The sequence below is a fragment of the Bolinopsis microptera genome, chromosome 9, assembly GCF_026151205.1.
Source record: "Bolinopsis microptera isolate Bmic1 chromosome 9, MBARI_Bmic_1.0, whole genome shotgun sequence".
Taxonomy (NCBI): Eukaryota; Metazoa; Ctenophora; class Tentaculata; order Lobata; family Bolinopsidae; genus Bolinopsis; species Bolinopsis microptera.
In genome coordinates, this window is record NC_087080.1 from 14,793,599 (window position 1) to 14,818,458 (window position 24,860).

At 41.0% G+C, this 24,860-nt stretch overlaps 1 protein-coding gene across 9 annotated transcripts in view; it reads right to left on the reverse strand.

The window, feature by feature from the left end:
- Positions 1 to 24,860, reverse strand: part of LOC134821461 (uncharacterized) — a 90,554-nt gene that overhangs the window by 2,934 nt on the left and 62,760 nt on the right. For all 9 annotated transcript variants that reach the window (XM_063832213.1, XM_063832212.1, XM_063832211.1 and 6 more), the window contains one exon: positions 1,679 to 1,775. In XM_063832213.1, coding sequence (XP_063688283.1) covers positions 1,679 to 1,775 — 97 coding nt within the window. The remainder of the gene's footprint in view (positions 1 to 1,678; positions 1,776 to 24,860) is intronic.

Below are 24,860 nucleotides of genomic sequence, written 5' to 3' on the forward strand. Positions count from 1 at the left end.
GTTACATTTTGTTGTGTGCAATTACGAGTCGATAGAACTTTGAAACGGTTGAATAAATGTCTGGGTAGGGTTTTGTTCTAAGATGAGAAGTATGTATCATACGTACTTTTAAAAGTATCGTACAAGTTCGTACTTTTAAAATACTGCGGAAAAGTACGCAGATACAATAATGTAGTGCACGTGTCGGCACGTGTCAAACTTTCGCGCGGTTTTTAAAATTTCGCGCGATTTCAGAGTCTTATAACCAAATCCTATGTTGTATTGGAGATACTATAGCCCACAGAGTTATGAGGTTCTCCATTTGATCGCTAGAAAAGTTTTTAGTGTTCTGACTTCTTCCTCAGTCTGTGAACAAAATTTTAGAGACATGGAGTATATCTACTGCAGTAGAAGACTACGCACTAAGCCTAAGAGATTCAACAAATTGATCTACATCTACTCTAATGCAAAACTGAAACGTTAAAGCTGAAAGTAAATTTGATCTGTTGAAATGCTAGAAAGTTCATTGTTTTTTATTTTGTTGATTTAGTACACTTTTACACAATACTTAAATACTATAAACCACCCCAGCAGCAACACATTACGTGTCCCAACATGGTTAAGATACAAATAACAAACTTCAGCGCGCAAGGTCACGTGTCATGTCACGTGTGATGTCACGTGTCACGTGTGATGTCACGTGTGATGTCACGTAGTCCGGACAACACCCACTATAAGATCCGGATTCCGGACCCTTTGTAACGTCTGGATTCCGGAATACTTGTTGCAAATAGTCACGTCATCACGTACTATTTGCCTCCTAGATATCAGCTATATAGTCGGCGGTTCTAACTCCTAATTTCTCTCCTCCTCCCTCCCTAATAAACGAGGCATGAGCAGTGAGCACCTGTCTATAGTCGTGTGGATCTTGCTATAGTGTTACATTCTATGAAACACCTGCTACCCCACGCTATTTCGGATCGTAAATTTAGAAATCTAATTCTTAAGAACATAAAGCGATTACAGTAGGCCTGACAAATATGATGACTGAGAGCCTAAAGGATTTGATATCAGTAAGAAGCTGGAAATATGGAAATAGGAGAAAACGGAAAGTTTTCTAGAGTCATGTGGTTACGTAATTCATAGGAGAAAACCATTTTTCATCTGACGTAGCGTTTACGTACATTCCATATTGTGTTTTAATAGCTGGAGAATAAGGAAGAACTTTTAGCATTACAAGATACGAAGATATTGACATTAACAACACGAAAAGTATTTAACCCCTCCAACGTGACAATGTAACCGCCCACGTGACAATGGAACCGCCCACGTGACAATGGAACCACACAGGACACAGTGAGGTGGAAGTAGCAGTTCTGCGGAGGCGTGTTAAATCTCTAAATGCGACCAGATGGGCAGTTAATACACACAGATTGGGTGACGTTGGTATGGTGTGGGAGGGGCTATAATATCCCGCCTCATTCCACCACGTACCAGGATAATAATAGGGCCATTTCAGTGCATCATAATCACAACATAACAAGAAATAGTGCGAACATGTAGTGAGAGAAATAGTGAGACCCACTTTAAAGCACCCAAATCTGAGAGTAATCAATCGACCAGAATCTTGTAAATCATTGGTAAGGACGGAACACGAAAACATTTCAAATATGCACTGAAAAAAGACTATTAAGCTTACTTTTTGCCAGGTTTTTTGTCGTTTTTGGCAGCGTTTCCTTTGGACACTCCGTCCCAGATAGGAACTCCCATATCGTCAACCTCTGGTTCACTCGTGCCTGCAAAAAGATTATTTATTAGTTGATTGATTAATTGATTTAACCTTAGATTAGGTAACCTTCTAGCAATTTAATTAATATTGATAGGATGATGTGATTGGCTATTGACCAATGACCATGGATTATACTGTTTATTTTTTTGTTATTGTTAGTTTTGACGGACGCCTGATAAAAAAGCGGGAAGTCTTGCGCGGAAACTTTGTTACTGCGTGAAAAAAAAGCAGACAGACGACGCAGTAAAACAATTACCAGATTACTCAACAAATTGATGCTACATCACCAGAGAAAGTAACCAGATTACAACCAGGAAAAAACTAACCAAGTATGGGATTATTGCCGCGAGTACTAACCAAGTATGGGAGTATTGCCGCGAGTACTAACCAAGTATGGGAGTATTGCCACGAGTTTGGGAGTAAAACTAACCAAGTATGGGAGTATTGCCACGAGTTTGTCTCCGGGAGGCCCTCCTGTCCCTCATGCTCCTTTGGAAGGAGTGATAGCACTTGATGACGTGAGTCATACTCAAGATGAGGGCAGGGCGGTAGCTGCTCCAGACATATCACAGGTCAGGTAATGTACACGAGAGATGGGAGGTTGTTGAGGAGAAGGACTGATAGTGGAGGTCAGGTGGGGCGAGATAAAGGTGTTCTTAGAGTTCAAACCTTCACTGCTAGTTGGTTTCTTGTTATTTCGGTGGTTTTGGAGAGAGAATTTGGCTTTCTCATTACAGAGAAAAGTTTTTTGTTATAGATTACCACTGATATGAATCCGGTACTGCAAGTGAACGAAAACAAGCAAGCCTGCTACAAAGATTCCAAAAATTCTAGAACACCGAATACAGAACCAGTCCAGAAAATACGGTTATAATCGACAGTCGATTGAAGATTCGTCGATAATAACAAGTGAACATACATTACACAACGTCAAGCAAGCCTCGAGTGGAGACAGTAAGAGGAAATGAAAAGCTTCGCAGTCGAGTAATAAATAGCATAATAACAGGTCTGTGCTACTACAAAGATATTGAGCTCTGAGGACATATGGCAAGCTCCTATTATAATTAGTCTTTAATTCCATTACGATTTCGTTCCGGCCAAAGAAATTATCCGAATAGGTCTGGCAGAAATTATGGGCGTTAAGTAAAAGCAAAAAGCATATATGCATACATTTCGCAATATATCATTTAAGTAGTAATAATATGGGAGATATAATATGGGTGTGGCTCATTTGAACGGATTTTTTCTTGGGATAAATAATCTATTCCTTATTCTGGTACAGAGAGAACACTATCAAGCACTTCCACTGGCACAAAACAAAACGTTACGCAATAACAGCACTGAACAGCACACTAATTGTCTGCGCGAGAGTGAGAAAGGGAGAGAGAGAAAGAGAGAGAGAGAGAGAGAGAGAGAGAGAGAGAGAGAGAGAAAAGTGGAGTGCCTATTACACTGGAGCCTGGCTCAGGTGTACAGGTCGGTGGAGAGAGCTGGCTAGGAACCTGGTAAACCGCTAACTAACCGTAACACGTCCTCCCACACCCACTTTATCATCTCTCTCTCCTATAGATTAATAGATAGAATTTGAGAGATTAGAGAGTGATAGATAGATAGATAGATAGATAGATAGATAGATAGATAGATAGATAGATAGATAGATAGATAGATAGATAGATATATAGATAGATAGATAGATATATAGATAGATAGATAGATAGATAGATAGATAGATAGATAGATAGATAGATAGAGAGAGAGAGATAGATAGATAGAGAGAGAGATAGAGAGAGAGAGAGAGAGAGAGAGAGAGGGAGAGAGAGAGAGAGAGAGAGAGAGAGAGAGAGAGAGAGAGAGAGAGAGAGAGAGAGAGAGAGAGAGAGAGAGAGAGAGAGAGAGAGTAGTGAGCGCGTGGGCAGTAGACTGCTGTTGTACCGCCGGTACAGTAACTATACCCAGCCAATAGCAGAACGAGACCTAACCGCTCCACCACTCAGAGACCAGCAGGGCTCCCACGTGCGGCTCATTATGTGGCATGACAATAGCTGGTAATTCTGTGTAATTGCTACACACTGTACAAGTATAGTGTGTACATTGTATTACGAGAGAGAGAGAGGGTGAGAGTAAGAGAGAGAGGGGCTCCCTGGAGGAAAGAGAGGGGGAGCAACAACACGCGGACCTGCTCCGCACTCCAGTCCAGCGCTGGACTGGCTCAAAACAACGGCTCAATGTAATACAGAGCGCTAACTCGTAAATAATAATACACGACGCTATAGGTCGTGAGTCAACAGAGCTCTCGAGCGACACTCGACCAGGTGTGCCTCCCCGCAAACCACCTATCAGGACCTAGTTTGCCGCAAACTAACCAATCAGCGATCTCCTCATGTCCAACAAGCCAATGAGGAGCGAGGACAGGGCCACATGACCGGGTTCAACTCTGGAGTGACCAGGTGTCAGGGTGAAATATAATATTTTATATCGTCTGACATCCACATATATCAAACTATAAGCCAGTTGTTGCATCACGTGACCCAAGGTTAGAAGTCTGGTTGATAAAGAGAGCTGTAGAGAAGTGAGCTATTTTTAGAACTAAGTTAACTGGAGAGCGGGTAAGTTAGATGGTAACAGTAACAATGTTATCAGAACAAGATTGAGAGATGAGGGCCAGGTTGAAGGTGCCCTTAACAAGATTGAGAGATGAGGGCCAGGTTGAGGGTGCCCTTATCTACAACCCAAGTTCTACGTTCATCCCAGATATTGAACGGAGGTAAGTATTAGTAATGACATCAAGAAGTTGTATGAAGGAACCACGCATGAAGAGCGGTAAGGTAAACTTTTGAAAGGAAACGAGAGAGATATATAGAGGGGGATGAGGAGGTAACAACTAATAAGAGACCATTTGGCGCACCCTGGACAGGGTTAACAACAATACTCTCTTGTGTACCGTTAGATAAAGAATAAAGGTATAAACTTTAGCTTTAAAGGGTTAAGAGGCTGGAAAACAAACTTATTGTCGTTGTACTCCCGAATTGTAAGAAAAACTCGCGAGAAATGAAATATGTTGAGAAACTAGCAGAACAAGTAGCACACAACACAAGGGACCACAAGGGACCACAAGGGACCACAACACAAGGGCCGTGTAATTGCACATGGAACCAGAAATATTGTACAGAGTGAAGACTCGTAACTCATCTCAACGCGTAATAAGACCTCGTAAAACAAGGCATTACGTTTACTGAAAGATTAAACATATATCCAGTGTTTACAAAATTAGTTACGAGACAAAGAGTCATGTTACATTGTTGAAAACTGAAGTCAGAGAGTGAGGGAGAGTGAGGGAGAGAGAGAGAGAGAGTGAGGGAGAGAGAGAGAGAGAGTAGTTGAGTGTCTGACTGGAGTAATTATTGTATCGTTTCTATGCGATGACTCGAGGTAATGGTACTTCACAGAAGTGGTGTAAATTTCCGAGGAAGTGTCCCAAACAAAGAGAACATTTCATCACTATATCGTGAGGTTGCCATTTTAAAAGTGAACATTTTAACTGAGTAATGAGTTGGGACCTGGGGGGGGGGGGGGGGGGGGGGGGGGGGGGGGGTGGGGGGTACATAATTGAAAGGATTCAGAGTAATTTCTAATGATGGAAGGAAAAGCTGCAAAGATTTCGTTTATTGAAATTAATTATTCATCGACTTAGACGTTACATAATTTGCAGGTGATGATATTTCGAAGCAGCGCAATTTCTGCGGACTGGAATTAATTTGCATCTTATATAAATTTAGACGTATTAACGTCACTTTAAACTTCACCAAATTCTGCAGTATATTATACGAATTTACGTCACTGAAAACCAAATTCTGCAGCACTCTAAACATGCATCCGTGAGCAGTAGTTTGATTTTAAACCAAAAGAAAATGACTGCTTGCACAGGAACACGATGGCGCGCAGAACACGATGGCGCGCAGAACACGAGTGCGCGCAGAACACGAGTGCGCGCAGAACACGAGGTTGTGCTAAAGTGCGCAGAATAGGATGCGCCACCAGAATCATCTTCACAATGCTAAAAACCAAAAATCTGCTGGCTTACAAAAAGAGTAGTAATCAAGAGTATTTTGCTTACCACTCTTACCATTGTGCCGTTGTGACCTTATGATTCTAATGATTCTTCCAGCCATGGTCATGACGCATTTTGTCGGGTCACATAGCGACCCACCGCAAGTCCCAGTATCGTGCTATCGCATTTCGCATCCAACTAGTCACGTGGGGTGGGTTAGTTTCCTGGCAACTTCATAACAACAAGTTACTTCGTGACAACCACGACAAGGGCCCATCTTTTTTTGAATAGTTGTGGCCCACTTTTATATTTGATAAAACACACCTACAATAAACATAACAACCAACATAGAACATGGTTCACAAACAATCGTTGTGAATACAAATTATAACATTTAAAAAATCAGTTAACAAATGGAAAACCAGAAAAAACATCAAGATCATACAATATACAGACTTAGCTTTACAAGCCGAATAATATACAGCAAAAATATTAACCGATCTGAGGTATTATCAAATCAAGCAACTTTAAATGCTCTAAGAACAAGTATACTATAGTATACTATAGTACTACAACAGTTAGATTGGATTGAGGACGATGGACAACAACCGTGGTTTAGAGTGTGTAATCTACACACAACCCAACCATCACTCTTGATATGATTGCTTGGGTAGTGGTGGGATAATATGCACTTTTAATAGTGCGGTATTTATATTCGGGTGAATTATGAGAATGATTTTTGGTGAATTATTCATGTTATTAATAATTTATGAATGAAATCATCTGTAAATAAACACTGTCAGTCAGTAAATACGCGTCAGTAAATATCAAGTCAGAAACATCAGTCGAATACGTCTACACAGTACACAGGCTAGAACGGAGAAGGGAGGGAACATTTCAGGGCGTGCAAAAACTTTCAACTTCACTTTACTTATAAAGTGAGATATAAGTCACGTGCAGAATAATTCAGGTCACGTGCCCAATCTGCAGATCACGTCAAAACGGTGATATTGACGTCAAAACACAGGGGGCCAGCTAGCAGGTGACAGGTTAATGTGAAGGAGGGGCTGCATTATGTCGTCATGGTACCCGGGGGGAGCTGTTATCTGCACTGATATAACTACCAGGGCCAATAGCCTGGCTCACAACTAATGGTTAAAGCTGTGACAACTTGTGGAATATTATAATAATGCTGCACAGCAAGTGAAAGAGAGAGAGAATGTTGCGGATTTTGTCTATCTTTAAAATAACGAAAACAAAATAACTTACAGTGACATTATTAAGAAGGAATAATTAGTGAATTAGAACGCGGCTGGCCCGGACACAGGTGCAGACTGCAGGGATAAGCCAAAGGCGAAAACAAAAAGCCATCGCTGGCGTTATGTCTTTGTTTTAAAAAGGAAATGTCTCATGGAATCAGAGGGAAAGCGAGCTTCAAGGTGTAAATGCGCCGTCATAAAGTAACGTACTAATGGAATATTAAATGGTACGTAAGCTAACTTATATAATAACTTATATAACGATAATACTCCGAACCAGCTATCTATTGGCTAGTTGAAGCTACGTGATGTACACCCCCAAATAACGCTGGCTGGGGAATCTACACTGCATATTCACACGTATATACCTATTACACATACTAATATAATACCATCCCCAGCCAGCTAGTGCGTGTAAAGCCCGCTCCGCTGTTGTCCACCATTCTACCTCTTATTGTCAAATATACTGATTACCCTGTTTTATTAGTTGGAAACAGCAGCCCACGTGTAGGTCAAGCGCGCGCGTGATTGGGGCCGACATTGCACGTGCAAGATGGCGGTCCTACACGTGGTTGCCATGGAGATGCGCTATTGGTGCACCGGGCTGCATGATAAGTAACAGGTGTAGAGTAATCAGGTGACACTCATTACTCCATGTCATTGGCATGAAACAAAGCACGTGACACGATAATTGATGAACATGGGATTGAGATTGGGTAGCTGCGTTGTCATGGCGACATCACGTGGAGGCGGGTTAAGTCACGTGATCCCTATTATCAGGTGTTCTGATGTACCGGCCTGGTATATCTTGGGACCCTCACCACCGACCATCTTGTTTTGTGCACCATATCTAGCATGTTTATAGTAAATTTACATCTGTCATTGGGGATTACAGCCGGGGACTTAAGTTCATGCGTGCTGAGAGATGTGGAGCCAGGAGCCTCCTTGTACAAACTAAGCTCAAATAAAGCTTCAATAAAGCTGATAGACAAACCATTCATACGCATACCAGCTCATACATTATATTGGTACCATATTACTACAGCCGTCTCATAAGCTTTGTGCAGAGTCGGCCGGCAGTTAATGAGGTAGTGCGACATGATATAAAACTATGGTATACGTTTTATCGTTCTCTGGTTAACTTAATTGACCAGGGTCGTACGAAGCAAAGCTCGTTAGCTTGCTTTGAGGCAACAAATAGCCGGATTACCATGTCACTGCAATTAGTTACAAAAGGATTAACAAACATAAGTGAGATTGTATAAGATAACGGAAATATTGGGAAATAACAGATAAACTGCACGGTAAGATGAACGGTGTTCTGTATCAGCCATAATATGTTCAATATGTTCATTATGTGCAAGCCTCTTGATTTATAACAGCTAAAAAGGAGGGACTGACCTGCTGGTACGGGTACAAAGTGTGTGTAAATAAACAATGCAAGAGGTTTTATGATTTTGAGAGACCAATTCTTGTACTCTCTTAGAATCAACCAAACAAAATCAACATTATTTCAAGTCTCAACGATAATACTAATGATGAGGTCTGATCAATACTTTACCTTAGTATTGCTGTTCCACTACTAAAGATAATACTAATGGTTAGGCAAACCGCAGACCAGGCCTAAAAATCGACCAATCTTCACGAGCCAATTATTCACATATAATAAATCTTAATCATTCGTCGGAAAATTTCACATTATCCAAAGCATGGCCGAACAGTGTAATTATCAACCTATCCCTCAATAATTCTGTAAAGTTAAAAGATAATGAGGAGAAGAAAGGAGGCACACACAGCAGATAAACTTGCGACGTGGTGAAAATAGTAATGGCTATTATTGAGTGTGAGAGAGAGAAGAGAGAGAGAAGAGAGAGAGAGAGAGAGAGAGAGAGAGAGAGAGAGAGAGAGAGAGAGAGAGAGAGAGAGAGAGAGAGAGAGAGAGAGAGAGAGAGAGAGAGAGAGAGAGAGAGCGAGAGAGAGAGAGAGAGAGAGAGAGAGAGAGAGAGAGAGAGAGAGAGAGAGAGAGAGAGAGAGAGAGAGAGAGAGAGAGAGAGAGAGAGAGAGAGAGAGAGAGAGAGAGAGAGAGAGAGAGAGAGAGAGAGAGAGAGAGAGAAAGAGAGAGAGAGAGAGAGAGAACAATGGAAGAGTTTCATGAGGAGAGAAGAGACAAAAGACATTAACGTTAACACAGGGAGAGAAACGGACATTATTTATTGCGGACTATGTTGCTTACATAAATTATATTATTTAGTGGTATGAAATGAGTGGTGGCGGAGATATATGTGGTGATGTGACCCCCCTCCCCGGTGTGACAGTGGTTTTAGTTCGTATGAGGAAGACGTGCTATACTTTAGACGATACTATTAATAGATTATGTTGTACGTGACAGAGGGATATATTATTGTGGCTATGATTTAGACTATATTGTGGAGTATTAAAGTCGATATTGAATTTCAGTAATAGCAGCTTGCGAAGGAGGTCGATTTAGTTCAATCTGTCAAATATATGTACCGGATCATGACATGTAACTCTATAAAAGCGAACAAATACATGTTACCCCGTAAAAGATGAACTAAAAGATAATCATTTGTAGCAGTATCAGAATTATCAAGCAGCGAAAGTTCGGGAACACCAAAATGAAAACACATGCATACAAGGATAAAGGAGAATAAAGTATAAACGGACAATAGTCATGTGAAGAAAAGAAGAAGACAGCTCCTTTTAACATGTTTTTAACACAGTGATAAAAGACATGCATTTCAGTATGTACTGCAAGAGTCTAGCGCAAGGAGGATGTGCACGCATCAAAATGATGTTTTTTAAAGATACAGGCTCGAGGACCGAGGGATCGAAGTCTCATATCATAAGATCTCAACACTGATTGACATAAACTATATATGTACGTCGTACGAAAAATAATTTTATACTCATGATACTGAAAAAAATGGACACCACATCTCATTTCTCAATGCTCCTACATATAATGCAACAGGAGCTCCAAATCCGAGCTAAGCGGCCGTTTTATGACAGTTTACTTTCACGGCAGAGAATGCATGCTCTCTCAGCTAGCTAGGCTGCATTCTGGTTGATTGTGATTGCACACGTGACACAATATGTAGTGTCATTATGTGTGACGGCCCACTTTCTGGTAGGTTCACTGCTAATATAATAGCACTGCAGAGGGTGAAGAAAGGGATTGAAGAGGCTCCAGAGAAACTAATCAAACAACACCTTACATAATCACAATTATTTCACCATCATGACGACATTTAGGGTCCTTTTTGACGTGGTCATTTACGTGATAATGGCTGGTCAGGTCATGTCAATGCGGTACATTCAGCTCACAGGTATGTGATGACGAAAGCAAGTTTCGATTAGTATGAGTGGTTCCTTAGCACGTGCACAAAATCATCGCACGTGCACAAAATCACCGCCAAACCTAAGCACGTGCTCGAAATAATGGTGGAGCTGTGATTTGATACTACTATTAGATTGGGTAGCTACTGTAGTGCTGGGTTCAGAGTTCAGACAGAGGGAATAGCTCAGATAGCACCAAATCTTAAGGATTTACCTTCGTTATCATACTGTTTTTATAATTTTATTACACAAAGCGACAGTATTCGTCACAAATCACAGTATCTGTCCTAAAAAGCAAACATACAAAACCCACAAAACAAAAATGCTGGTAAATGGCTCCAAGGCTGATGAACAAGAGGCTGCCAGGAAAGAGTGAGAGACGAATAACAGACATTACATTTTGGCACGTGACTAATAATTGGATAGATATCAATGGGGGAACTTGTTCAGCTGTTAAGAGATAGCTCTGATGCAATTTAAGTATATAGACAAGACATCAGACGAGATCAGACGAATAAATCACGTACAGCCAAGAAATACAGAGTATTGAAGAGGAGGAGGATAAAGAAATACAGAGTATTGAAGAGGAGGAGGATAGCCAAGAAATACAGAGTATTGAAGAGGAGGAGGATAGCCTGAAGAAATACAGAGTATTGAAGAGGAGGAGGATAGCCTGAAGAAATACAGAGTATTGAAGAGGAGGAGGATAGCCTGAAGAAATACAGAGTATTGAAGAGGAGGAGGATAGCCAAGAAATACAGAGGATTGAAGAGGAGGAGGATAGCCTGAAGAAATACAGAGTATTGAAGAGGAGGAGGATACAGAAATACAGAGTATTGAAGAGGAGGAGGATAGCCAAGAAATACAGAGGATTGAAGAGGAGGAGGATAGCCTGAAGAAATACAGAGTATTGAAGAGGAGGAGGATAGCCAAGAAATACAGAGGATTGAAGAGGAGGAGGATACAGAAATACAGAGTATTGAAGAGGAGGAGGATACAGAAATACAGAGTATTGAAGAGGAGGAGGATAGCCAAGAAATACAGAGTATTGAAGAGGAGGAGGATACAGAAATACAGAGTATTGAAGAGGAGGAGGATAGCAAGAAATACAGAGTATTGAAGAGGAGGAGGATACAGAAATACAGAGTATTGAAGAGGAGGAGGATAGCAAGAAATACAGAGTATTGAAGAGGAGGAGGATAGCCTGAACCAGCAAGAAATACAGAGTATTGAAGAGGAGGAGGATAGCCTGAAATACAGAGTATTGAAGAGGAGGAGGATAGCCTGAAATACAGAGTATTGAAGAGGAGGAGGATAGCCTGAAGAAATACAGAGTATTGAAGAGGAGGAGGATACAGAAATACAGAGTATTGAAGAGGAGGAGGATAGCCTGAAGAAATACAGAGTATTGAAGAGGAGGAGGATAAAGAAATACAGAGTATTGAAGAGGAGGAGTATTGAAGAGGAGGATGATAGCCAAGAAATACAGAGTATTGAAGAGGAGGAGGATACAGAAATACAGAGTATTGAAGAGGAGGAGGATAGCCTGAAGAAATACAGAGTATTGAAGAGGAGGAGGATAAAGAAATACAGAGTATTGAAGAGGAGGAGGATAGCCAAGAAATACAGAGTATTGAAGAGGAGGAGGATACAGAAATACAGAGTATTGAAGAGGAGGAGGATAGCCTGAAGAAATACAGAGTATTGAAGAGGAGGATAGCCTGAACCAGCCAGCAAACCGGCGCACAACGATCAAGGCTCTAACACCAGTGACCTGCTGGTCGTACTCCCCAACACACTTACAACAATATAAACCACCACGTGACAGCACACAGGGCTCTGATTGGCTGGCTGCCCACAGTGAAGCTCGCTGATTGGTCCGTGCGCCAGGGAGCTGGTTTGTGATTGGAGGAGAGCTGGCGGGCGAGCAGGTGCAGCTCCAGGACGCTGTATCTAGACCAGGACATTGTGTAGGCTTGACAAGGCACCTCCTACCCCACGTGATATCACAAACCAGCCAATCAGCGACCCGGACCTGGGGTTATCGGCCAATGATAAGCCCAGCTAAATGCCATGTTTCGGTATTTCTTACCAGGATAAAGGCAGATAGCTAATACCTATCTGGCCTCTGTTCTATAAACCTAGGCCCAATTCCGCGGACACAAAAAACGCAAATAAGAAAGTTTACTATACACGATAGTAGACTACAGCCGTGATATATAGTAATACTATCTATAATATTATTAATTTAATTGGTCACTGGTCGTTTAAAACTCAGTTGGTAATTCCCATTGACGTCAGAACTGGAGCACTAAACGACCAAGCCTCTATTGACTACTATTCGGACACATGTTGGCAAATATATAGGGGTCTCAGAAGGACAAACCCACTTTATGAAGGCTTCAGGCTTGTTTGTAGGCTATATGTTGGTAGAAGGACAAGCCTGAAGAGTGAAGCCTGCTGTATGCCTTGACAAACGTATATTTTAAGTAATGAAGCTAGAGATTTAGATGAAATGATAAACGCTTTAGATAACTCAGACACCAGTCACCACTCGATCTGAGAGCTCAGTAACGGTTAAATGGCACACGGAAAATGATATGAATAATGAATATAACCGCGCTGATCATTAGCGCTGATCATTTGTTGTTGAATTCATTAAGCTAGACAAATATTATGAGGTCCAAGATGTAAAGTGAGCACCACATACCACATATTTTAAAAGGGAACATTCTTATAAACAGGGTGTAAGGCAGAGAACAGAGTGCTAACACTAAGACTGCTACGGTTGAATTACAGTCTAAACTCTGAAGTCTAAACGTGTAAGTCTAAACGTGTAATTACACGTGCAACCCGGGTAAGTACACGTGTAAGTACATCGAAATTCGTTCCACTGCAAAGTAGAGGACCAATGATCGAGGAGGCAAATAAAAAGAGACCGTAATGTTCAAGAATGGACGAGAATATTAAATATAGGACCAAAGAAAACTCATAAATATGAAGTCCGATATAACACAAGACAACACAAGATAACACACAAAGATAACACAAGAGAAAAGCCACACAGACTCTAACAGACTAACTTCTCCTTACAAACCAAGTAAAGAGACCACACAGCAACTCAACGAGTGTTAGTGAGAGAGTGATGAGATAGCTACACAACAAATAATAGCGCGTTGAGACACGAGCACACGCACACCTAGCCAGCCGGGAAACATGGAAATCACACACTATTTCATGACTACTTTTAATGTACACAGGCTCATATAGCTAGTCCGGACGGATCCACTCTCAAATCTAATCTGGTAGAGCGGGTTTAGTGTGTAGGAAGGATTTCAGGTCTGATGTAATTATCATTAATTTGATATGTGGTAATGACATGTTTTAGGTGGACTAATACTATATTGATATCGTGTAATAACTACAGCAGAGAGCCTTACATTGTCACTTCGTTGTGGTAGATAATGTGTAGCGTGTAATGTATAGAGATTGTAAAGAGATTGTAATCAGCAGAGTGAACTGTGTGTAAATGACGTGTGTATAGATGTGTATACTGTATATGATACACTAGAAGTACTCTACTAAATGAATTAGGCTTGAACCACGACTACCTAGAACCCGAAACTAGCGAGCAAGGCAGGAACTAGAATAACTAACAACTAAAGAGTAAGGTATACCAGAATAACTAACAACTAAAGAGTAAGGTATACCAGAAGAGTAAGGTATACCATACTATATAAAGGTATACCATACTATATAAGGTATACCAGAAGGTATAACAGAAGGTATAACAAAAGGTATAACAGGACCAACCGTAACAAAACAACTCCAAGATCAGTAACTATAGATATATACTTATATGTCATGACATATGGCTCGTTTACCAGTACTATGGCTTACAAACTGTTTGTTTCATACGCAGAATGTTGTTATGTTGAGGTATTTCATGTGAGGATCTCATCTTGGTTTCATCGAAAAAAAAATTATGTACGAAAATGCAGCTCCAGTAATTCTGAGGTGGAAAAATCTAGCATTATCAAGAAAATAATTTCGGCATTCTCGAATATAACAAACATGACAAACATGACAGAGCTGTAACCGTATTAAATTCCAGAAATTCCAAGCAAACCAAGAATTTCTGCAGAGAGAAAACATGACATAATATATATAACATTGCAGGGGGTAAAAGAAGCTACAAAATATACTAGGGTTACCAAGTCTGTTCAGCAAAGTAAGATTGGCACGGTAAAAGAAGAAGTGTCAAATATAAAATACAATGCGCTACTAGTACTACTATTGGTAAGAGAGAGGGGGTGAGAGAGAGAGAGAGAGAGAGAGAGAGAGAGAGAGAGAGAGAGAGAACCCAATCACGACTCTCCTTCCTCAACAGCTGACAGCACAGCAACCAGTCAGCTCCATACAGCCTGCCCACGTGCAGCCTGTCCACCAATCACAGAAGAGAAGGATGCCGTAAAAGTAATTCAGTAACGATGTAGAGTGTGATACGGCCAGCAGACAGCGTTGTCAGGGTAACCCACACACACATAGTTGGGTACGTGAGGGAGAAGGTAGTGATTCGTTACACGTTGCAACGCCGCGACTGGTGGAGGAATGTGTCTCACTGCTGTAAACTGTGTATAGTGAGCTGAGAACTGTGATGTAAACTGTGTATAGTGAGCTGAGAACTGTGATGTAAACTGTGTATAGTGAGCTGAGAACTGTGATGTAAACTGTGTATAGTGAGCTGAGAACTGTGATGTAAACTGTGTATAGTGAGCTGAGAACTGTGATGTAAACTGTGTATAGTGAGCTGAGAACTGTGGTGTAAACTGTGTATAGTGAGCTGAGAACTGTGGTGTAAACTGTGTATAGTGAGCTGAGAACTATGATGTAAACTGTGTATAGTGAGCTGAGAACTGTGATGTAAACTGTGTATAGTGGGCTGAGAACTGTGATGTAAACGGTGTTTAGTGAGCTGAGAACTGTGATGTAAACTGTGTATACTGTATAGTGAGCTGAAAACTATGATGTAAACTGTGTATAGTGAGCTGAGAACTGTGATGTAAACTGTGTATAGTGGGCTGAGAACTGTGATGTAAACGGTGTTTAGTGAGCTGAGAACTGTGATGTAAACTGTGTATAGTAGCTGAGAACTGTGATGTAAACTGTGTATAGTGGGCTGAGAACTGTGATGTAAACTGGGTATACTGTATAGTGAGCTGAGAACTGTGATGTAAACGGTGTTTAGTGAGCTGAGAACTGTGATGTAAACTGTGTAAGTACGGAACTGAGTAAGGTGTTTAGTGAGGTGAGAGTAACCATAATGGCGTTGAGAACGTGCACGACCTGCTAGCCGGGAACATGGAAATCAAACTATTTCAGTACTTAATGTAAGCTATATAGCTAGTCCGAGACTGGATGCCACTTCAAACACTGTGTAGCGTTTAGGTGGTGAGGATTAGCTGATGTATGTATCATAAGTGTTAGTGGTGATGAATGGACATGTTATAAGTGTGACTAATCTATATGATACGTGAAAACTATGCATGCTACATTGCACTTCGTTGTGTAGATAAGTGTAGCGTGAAATGTGAGATGTAAAGAGATTGTATCAGTGGGTGGAACTGTGTGTAAACGCGTGTGTATAGAGTGATACTGTATGTACACTAGATGTATAAGATTGAGGCTGACCACGACTACCTGAACCCGTAAACTGGAGCAGCAGAGAACTAGAATATAAAACTAAGGTAATGTATACGAATAGCTAACAACTAAGAGTAAAGTGTATAGGAGCAGAATGTGAAGGTATACTGTTATATAAAGGTATACCATACTTATAAGGTATAACAGAGTATAACAGAATGTGATTAAAATGGTATAACGGACAACGTAGATAAAACATTCCAGTGACTGAGTAACTATAGTAATACTGTATATGTATGAATGGCTGTTACAGTACTATGGTTAAAACTGTTGTATCATAGCATGGAATGTGTATGTTGAAGGTTTCATGTGGGATCTCTTGGTCTCGAAAAAATTATGTACGAAAATCGGTGTTTGTGAGTGGAAAATTAGCTTCGAGAAAAATTCGGCATTCTGTATATACAACATGAGCAAACTGGAGTGTAACGTATTATAATGCTGAGAATTCCAGCAAACGATGATTTATGCAGCGAGAAAACATGACATAATTATAAACTGTGCAGGGTGGAAAGAAGTAATATACAAGGTACATTAGGGTACAACTTGATTCAGCAAAGTTATAGATGGCCGTAAAGAAGAATGTCAATTAAAATCAATGGCTAGTACTATATTGGTACTAAGTGAAGAGGGTGAAGAACGAGATGAGAGAGAGGATGAGATGAGTGAGAACTGAGAGAGAAACCCATCACGCTTCTTCCTCACAGCTGAAGCACAGCAACTGTCATGCTATACAGCTGCCCACTGCAGCTGTCACATCACGAAGAGAATGGATGCGTAAAAGTGATTCAGTAACGATGTAGAGTGTGATACGTGCAGCAACTGGTATGTGGCATGGGTAACCAATCACACTAGTTGGTACGTGAGGGAGAAGGTATGTATCGTTAACGTTGCAACGCCGCGAACTGTGGAGGAATGTGTCTCACTGTGTAATTGTATGTGAGCTGAGAACTGTGATGTAAACTGTGTATAGTGAGCTGAGAACTGTGATGTAAACTGTGTATAGTGAGCTGAGAACTGTGATGTAAACTGTGTTAGTGAGCTGAGAACTGTGATGTAAACTGTGTATAGTGAGCTGAGAACTGTGATGTAAACTGTCATGTATACTGTATAGTGAGCTGAGAACTGTGGTGTACACTGTGTATAGTGGGCTGAGAACTGTGATGTAAACTGTGTATAGTAGCTGAGAACTATGATGTAAACTGTGTATAGTGAGCTGAGAACTGTGATGTAAACTGTGTATAGTGAGCTGAGAACTGTGATGTAAACTGTGTATAGTGAGCTGAGAACTGTGATGTAAACTGTGTATAGTGAGCTGAGAACTGTGATGTAAACTGTGTATACTGTATAGTGAGCTGAGAACTGTGATGTAAACTGTGTATAGTGAGCTGAGAACTGTGATGTAAACTGTGTATAGTAGCTGAGAACTGTGATGTAAACTGTGTATAGTGAGCTGAGAACTGTGATGTAAACTGTGTATAGTGAGCTGAGAACTGTGATGTAAACTGTGTATAGTGGGCTGAGAACTGTGATGTAAACTGTGTATAGTGAGCTGAGAACTGTGATGTAAACTGTGTATAGTGAGCTGAGAACTGTGATGTAAACTGTGTATAGTGGGCTGAGAACTGTGATGTAAACTGTGTATAGTAGCTGAGAACTGTGATGTAAACTGTGTATAGTGAGCTGAGAACTGTGATGTAAACTGTGTATAGTGTATAGTGAGCTGAGAACTGTGGTGTAAACTGTGTATAGTGGGCTGAGAACTGTGATGTAAACTGTGTATAGTGAGCTGAGAACTGTGATGTAAACTGTGTATAGTGAGCTGAGAACTGTGATGTAAACTGTGTATACTGTATAGTGAGCTGAGAACTGTGGCGTAAACTGTGTATAGTGGGCTGAGAACTGTGATGTAAACTGTGTATAGTAGCTGAGAACTATGATGTAAACTGTGTATAGTGAGCTGAGAACTGTGATGTAAACTGTGTATAGTGGGCTGAGAACTGTGATGTAAACTGTGTATAGTGAGCTGAGAACTATGATGTAAACTGTGTATAGTGAGCTGAGAACTGTGGTGTAAACTGTGTATAGTGAGCTGAGAACTGTGATGTAAACTGTGTATAGTGAGCTGAGAACTGTGATGTAAACTGTGTATAGTGAGCTGAGAACTGTGATGTAAACTGTGTATAGTGAGCTGAGAACTGTGATGTAAACTGTGTATAGTGAGCTGAGAACTGTGATGTAAACTGTGTATAGTGGGCTGAGAACTGTGATGTAAACTGGGTATACTGTATAGTGAGCTGAGAACTGTGATGTAAACTGTGTATAGTGAGCTGAGAACTGTGATGTAAACTGTGTATACTGTATAGTGAGCTGCGAACTGTGATGTAAACTGTGTATAGTGAGCTGAGAACTGTGATGTAAACTGTGTATAGTGAGCTGAGGACTGTGATGTAAACTGTGTATAGTAGCTGAGAACTGTGATGTAAACTGTGTATAGTGAGCTGAGAACTGTGATGTAAACTGTGTATAGTGAGCTGAGAACTGTGATGTAAACTGTGTATAGTAGCTGAGAACTGTGATGTAAACGGTGTTTAGTGAGCTGAGAACTGTGATGTAAACTGTGAAATTGTATGATAGCGAGGAGGGCAGAATACGCACTTTTGAGGCATCCACTAAATGAGAGTGAGAGGTTACACACACAGAAGGTCTCCATGGCATAACATGAGTTTAGTGTGAGCTTCACTGCCTCCTCAGAGGACATTACCAGAACACACACTGCTGAACAGAGCTCATCTCAAGCATGCTGTGTGCAGTGCTCCGTGTTCTAACTAACGGTGTCACACGTTACCACCACATTCTGCAAGAAACGTAAAACGTACACAAGAAAGCAGTATGCAAGCACACTGCAGTCAGGGCTGACTTTGAGAACTGTAAACGAAACAGCTAATAAACGAAACCACTTTCTACACGTGTTGGTTGGGAACTACACGTGTAATACTGCGCGGCACATATAAATACGATAATGAGCTTCATGCTGCGCGTTACACGACCAATCGTACGAGTTAGTGCGTTGAATGGATTTGCTAATCTCTTGTTGCAGTGATATGGAGGGGTGTCATGCTACACCAAGTTCGTACAAATGCTCTTCTCAGAGATATTATCCAGGAAATTATGTCCATATATCGGAACTTCTCAGGCATGAAATATGCTAACAGATCACACTTATGATATTTCCCTGAATTATATATTGTACTATTCATGGTGAGTGCTTGTCATTACTACGATATTATCGATAATAATTATCAGTAGACTTATTGGATTCCCTTGTAGTTAGACAGCGTTAAAATGGTGATGATCGTCCGCTGGCTGTATGTGAGATCTTGGTACAATAACAGTACTGTACATAACAGGACAATAACTTGTTAAGATTTCAGCAGATTTTAATCGCAACAAGCTCAATTACTCTGAAAAAAGATGAGGAAAACCCTCAATGCCTTACTGGAACGAAATTGTTTCTCAGAATTAATTATTTAGCAACTTGTAAATCTTCATACAGAGAAACGTTAAAATACATTAGAATTTGATTATAAAATTATAAAATCTATGTTATACGTTTGTTTGTATAATAAGAAACCGGCAGGATCACCTCGTGTACGGTAACAAAAGAAAAACGTAAATTTTCTAGAACTGTCAGACGAAATTCTCGAACGAGTGTACCACAAAATACACATTACACAGCACAACCGTACTGTGCGGCTGAAGATAAACGGAAATTAGAATTAATTACTATTAGTGGCCAATTACACGTTATAACGTGTCATGAGTGTTGCTTGGTTACGGGAGTTTTAGAACGTGACGTCGCTAGTGTTGCTTGGTAAACAAGAATCTTATACGTGACGTCACTAGTTGTAGACCCAGTCCTACACACAAGGTCTGACACCATTACTGGTTACTTAAAACACACTTTACTTCTTTTATTGTGACTCAATATTTAAATTTAATGTATTAATTAACTTAATGTTACTGTTTATAGCTAAAATTTGGTACGCTGGCGAATGGTCTCACAACCGTATTTCAAACTATGAACATATCTAGGGCAAATATAACATCGACGTAAAGACCGCGACTACTGAAACCAACTCTACAATTGAGACCCGGTCTGGTGATCACAACATTGTTACAACATGTTACATGTTACAACATTGTTACAACATGTTACAACATGTTACAACATGTTACAACATTGTAGCGGACTAATCTCAACATGCAACAAAACTGCTCTGGTTTACGTGACCCTGATTGAAGAGGCTATTAGAACGTGAAGCCTCACAACTCTCGCACAGTTGACACAAATGTTCAACAAGAGACGCGAGATTGGTAACACCTTGCCAGCAACACAGCTGCCAGGAGGTGCTCTCCCTCATAGTGACGTCACAACCTCCTCCAACCAGGTGTGTATGACGTCATGCGGCAGAGAGAGAGGGAGAGAGGAGCTGGAGGTGATAAAAGGCGAGCTATCAAGCCGTCAACCTGTTACCACGGTTACAAAATTTTACCACGGTTACAGCCTGTTACCACGGTTACAGCCTGTTACCGCGGTTACAGCCTGTTACCGCGGTTACAGCTATTTTATAAGACCTGGAAAATCTGTTGCTCTCTCTCTCGGAGGGATATTCTGATGTATTACTGTAACTGTGATACTGTTCAGCAGTGGTCTGCCTCTTGTCTGGTCAATCAGAAATCAATTAAGTTACAATTAAATACGAGCCAGGACTGTCATTACTGATTTGTGACTACTAATTACGGGTAATGAGTTTAATGAGTTTAACGACAGGGATTCAATGTCTTGAGCCAACAAAAAACAGACATAAAAACGTGTAGTCTCGAACAACTCTCAGATTGGATTTAGTGTTAATGAAATTTGGCACATGGTGGTTTATGCAATTGTGTTTATGAATGAGTTGTATGGCTGGGATCACACTACCATTCAGATTTGAGGCCTCAACCGACAAAAATCCTGTAAAAAAACCTTGCCAAGTAACCGAGAAAACAAGCAACCTAAACGGTGATCTCCGTGTTATCAAATTTTCAAGAGAGAGAGAGAGAGAGACTCGTCCGTTGGAGAGAAAACAAACAAGCACGAACAATTGGTGCAGTTGAGCAGCGTGTAACGAGGGTCCACACCAACACAATAACATCGGCCTGCCTTCACTCCGCACGAGACACAAATTTAAACGTACTGTCATAATGCAGTATAATGTAGATGTAAAGCCATACACTACGAGCGTAGTACAGCATTATGCGTCCACCGAGGGAATCAATCACGCGTCGCCATTACATAGGGCGACCAATCAGGAGAGAGTATTGTGACACGTGGGCAGGAGAGTTTAGTACAGTAATGGATGAGTCAGAGCCCGAAGTGTTATCTATCTAAAACAAAACCACTGCGTTTATAAACAAAACTTAACAGCAAGTTTTACAACCAAACATAAGAACGGTAGAAACTCCGCAAACCACCAAAGCACAGATTGTGAGACCGAACATCTGCGGAGCATGTAATATTCAATTACAGGGACCTGCTAACGTCGTTAGAAGTAATAGCATGCGAGGTAATCTCGTATACTCCTGCTGCGTTACCGGCTTCCACATTCAGTGGACTACTTGTTCCATTTTTAGTGGACTACAGGTTCCACACTCAGTTGACTTTAGGTTCCTTATTTAGTGGAATACGAACTTTGGGATGAGAAACGAATTCCTGCGCAGTCGGAAAATATTCATGTTGGCAAATTTGTCTATCGGTCAAATAATCAGTCAGTCGTCCAGATATTCAATCAATTAGTCAGTTCTATTCCTGATCAGTCTTCAGCATGTTAGTACAGGTAGTCTTTAGGTCATTCAGTTATTATTCAGACTAAATGTTATCTAAGAAAGTTGAGATAATGAACATATTATAAAGGAGCCATAAAAGAGGAGACGTGATGAGAGCTAGGTAACCATGACAACACGCCAACAGAGAACAGAGACTGATCAACTGAAATGTATTGTACCAACAAGAAGTGACAGTAGGCTTGCTATGATCGTGTTGTCAGGGTAACACAACAAAGCACATCTGTTGGAACAGAGAAAGTGTTCCTCTTAAGTCATGATATATTGCGTCTCCGTCAAAGTGAAGCTTATATCATTAGACAGAAAATAGTACCAGAGCAACAGATGGTAGATCTGATGACTACTTAAACCATGAACAGAGATCACAACGATCACACGGACTACACAGAACATAACAGCACAGAGATACTACACAGATACACAGATCCAGGCTTCTCTCTCTCTCTCTCTCTCTCTCTCTCTCTCTCTCTCTGAGGAGACACACACACACACACACACACACACCAACTAGAAGCGAGTTGTGATCACAAACACAGGCCGTACAACTATAATATAACAAGGAGTAACCGTCACACTCACTGTACAATACAGCTACACAAGTCCTCGACCAATAGCCTGCCCAGGTAACCAACCCTTAGCGGCTCAGGACTGAGTGGCCCAGGCACCGCAGCCCAATGAGTGACCAGCGTTTTTGTCACGTGCACATTCAGGAGCAATCTGCGCGCCGTTATTTGAACACGTGACGGAATTGCTTGGTGCACGTGGAAGGTAGCCTATTATTATATAACGTCCGGTCGTTTGCGGAGTAATTATATCATGTATACCGCTATGGAAGTAGCCCGTAAGGATATCATGTATAAATATATTTCCAGGTTTTGGAAACCAGTACGCCAAATATTCCCGTTAGTCTTCGCGATTTACGCACAAGAGAGAGAGAGAGAAAAGGGGGGGGGGGGGGGGGGGGGGTCCTCCGAGAGGTGGTGTGTGATCAATTAAATCAGATACTAACCACGTGATGCGATCGTGTGGTCGAATGAGGAAATGAGTTCCACATATTACAGTTGTAACAGGGCAGATGATAGAAGCATGGAGTGGAGAAACACAAATGAACGAAGGTTGTGTAGTGTACCTGTAGTCTGATCTTCACTGGCCTGACACCCACACAATTTAAGCAGTTGGTCGCTTGATCAATAACCCGACCAAGTGGTGACAAGTTTAAATAGGAAATTGGGAACGTTCGGAGGGGGAGTGATGGGGCGAGGAAGTGGGCGGGGAGGGGTTGGGGGATGTTCTCAAACCTTTTAAAAGTCTCGTAAGACAACTTTCAGTAAAGATCTTCGATAAATTTGACAAATATACCAGCAATGAGGACTCATAGGGACAGTTATTTTTCCAATATGAACGCTATTCAACATCACCAACTAAATTTAGAGTAATGACAAACAGTAAGAACTGCAAGACTAAACTAACAATTGTTGGCCACACTTTCTCTTAGATGAGGTTTGGTCTTTCGTCGTTTCAAGCTCTCCCTAAATTTCTTCATTCATGAAGTCAGGTTCTTCAAGTGCTTCAAGTAAAGGCTGCTCGCTGTTTCTTCGTCCGGTGTAGGTCTGCAATGAAGCTACCATGTCAGATGACAAGATTCCAGGTGTTGTCTAGTTGGGGGGCTCATCTCATCGCATAGCTCGGGTACAACTTAACGCAGCAAAAAGTCAACAACAATGTGTGTTGTGTACGTTGCACAGCACTGTATTCTCTTTGAACAATGACTATCACACGTCGCTATCCTCCGCGTGATCAGGCCAAATTTTTACTGGCACTACACGTGCACTTTCACGCAGCGCACGTGCACATTCACAGTAGCCTCTCATTGGTCTCTACAGGCACACGTGACAGAAACCGGCCAATAAAAAACGAAAATTTCTACATTTGCTGACAGGTATAGAATTATACCAAAGATTTGGATCGGACAGTAATTGTTAGAACAAAGGACGACGATCATTCCTAGCCTTCATTCCTTTATTCCTAGCCTTCATTCCTTTAGCTCGTGATCAGGAATTACCGTCTCTGACAATTCTTGAGAAATATTACTGCTTTTTGTGCGCACAGAAAGCTCCGTATAAAAATAACGTACGTCATGAATCTGCCGCGCAAACCTGAATTCTTCCTGATCTTAATGTTGTGGAATTCGCGATGCTCGGTGACGCAATTCCAAGTTTGTGTTGCGCGATGACGATGCTGTCGCGCTCACAGTTTAATCATAATATGGAGAACAAAACTCGATCTTAAAGGTAGAAAATCGCGAATGAGAATAGTCTCTGACACACAATGCACATAAATTTGTGGTACAGAAAATGAAAGTCGTATGGATTCACTTTCGCAATAAAGAAACGAATCAATGTCAAACTAAATTAAAAAGGCGAAGCACACCACGTTTCTGGTATATCTCCTCATAAAGTCTAGATGAACTTGCAAAAACCCATACGAAAACCCTGTCAAGACGAGATAATAGGTTATCTTCCGTCTGGACTAGGTCTTATTCGCTGGACGTACCTGTACAGAAGTAATTGTTCCCAAGGGCAGTACTGATTGTGATGGCTGATCTTATGCCGAGCTCTATTACCATGATCTGGATCATAAACTGTGGTCACTGTTCGGAACAAATATTATACAAAAGTGTATAAAGAACAACAATACAATTCGGGAGAAAACTGAAGAATAAAATAATATTTGAATATCAGACTGAAATTGGCAACTAAAAACGGTTTCATCGATGGCTAATGCGGTGAACGACTTATCCTTATCGAAATTTATCGCACAACTAAAGTTTCAAACTTAACTC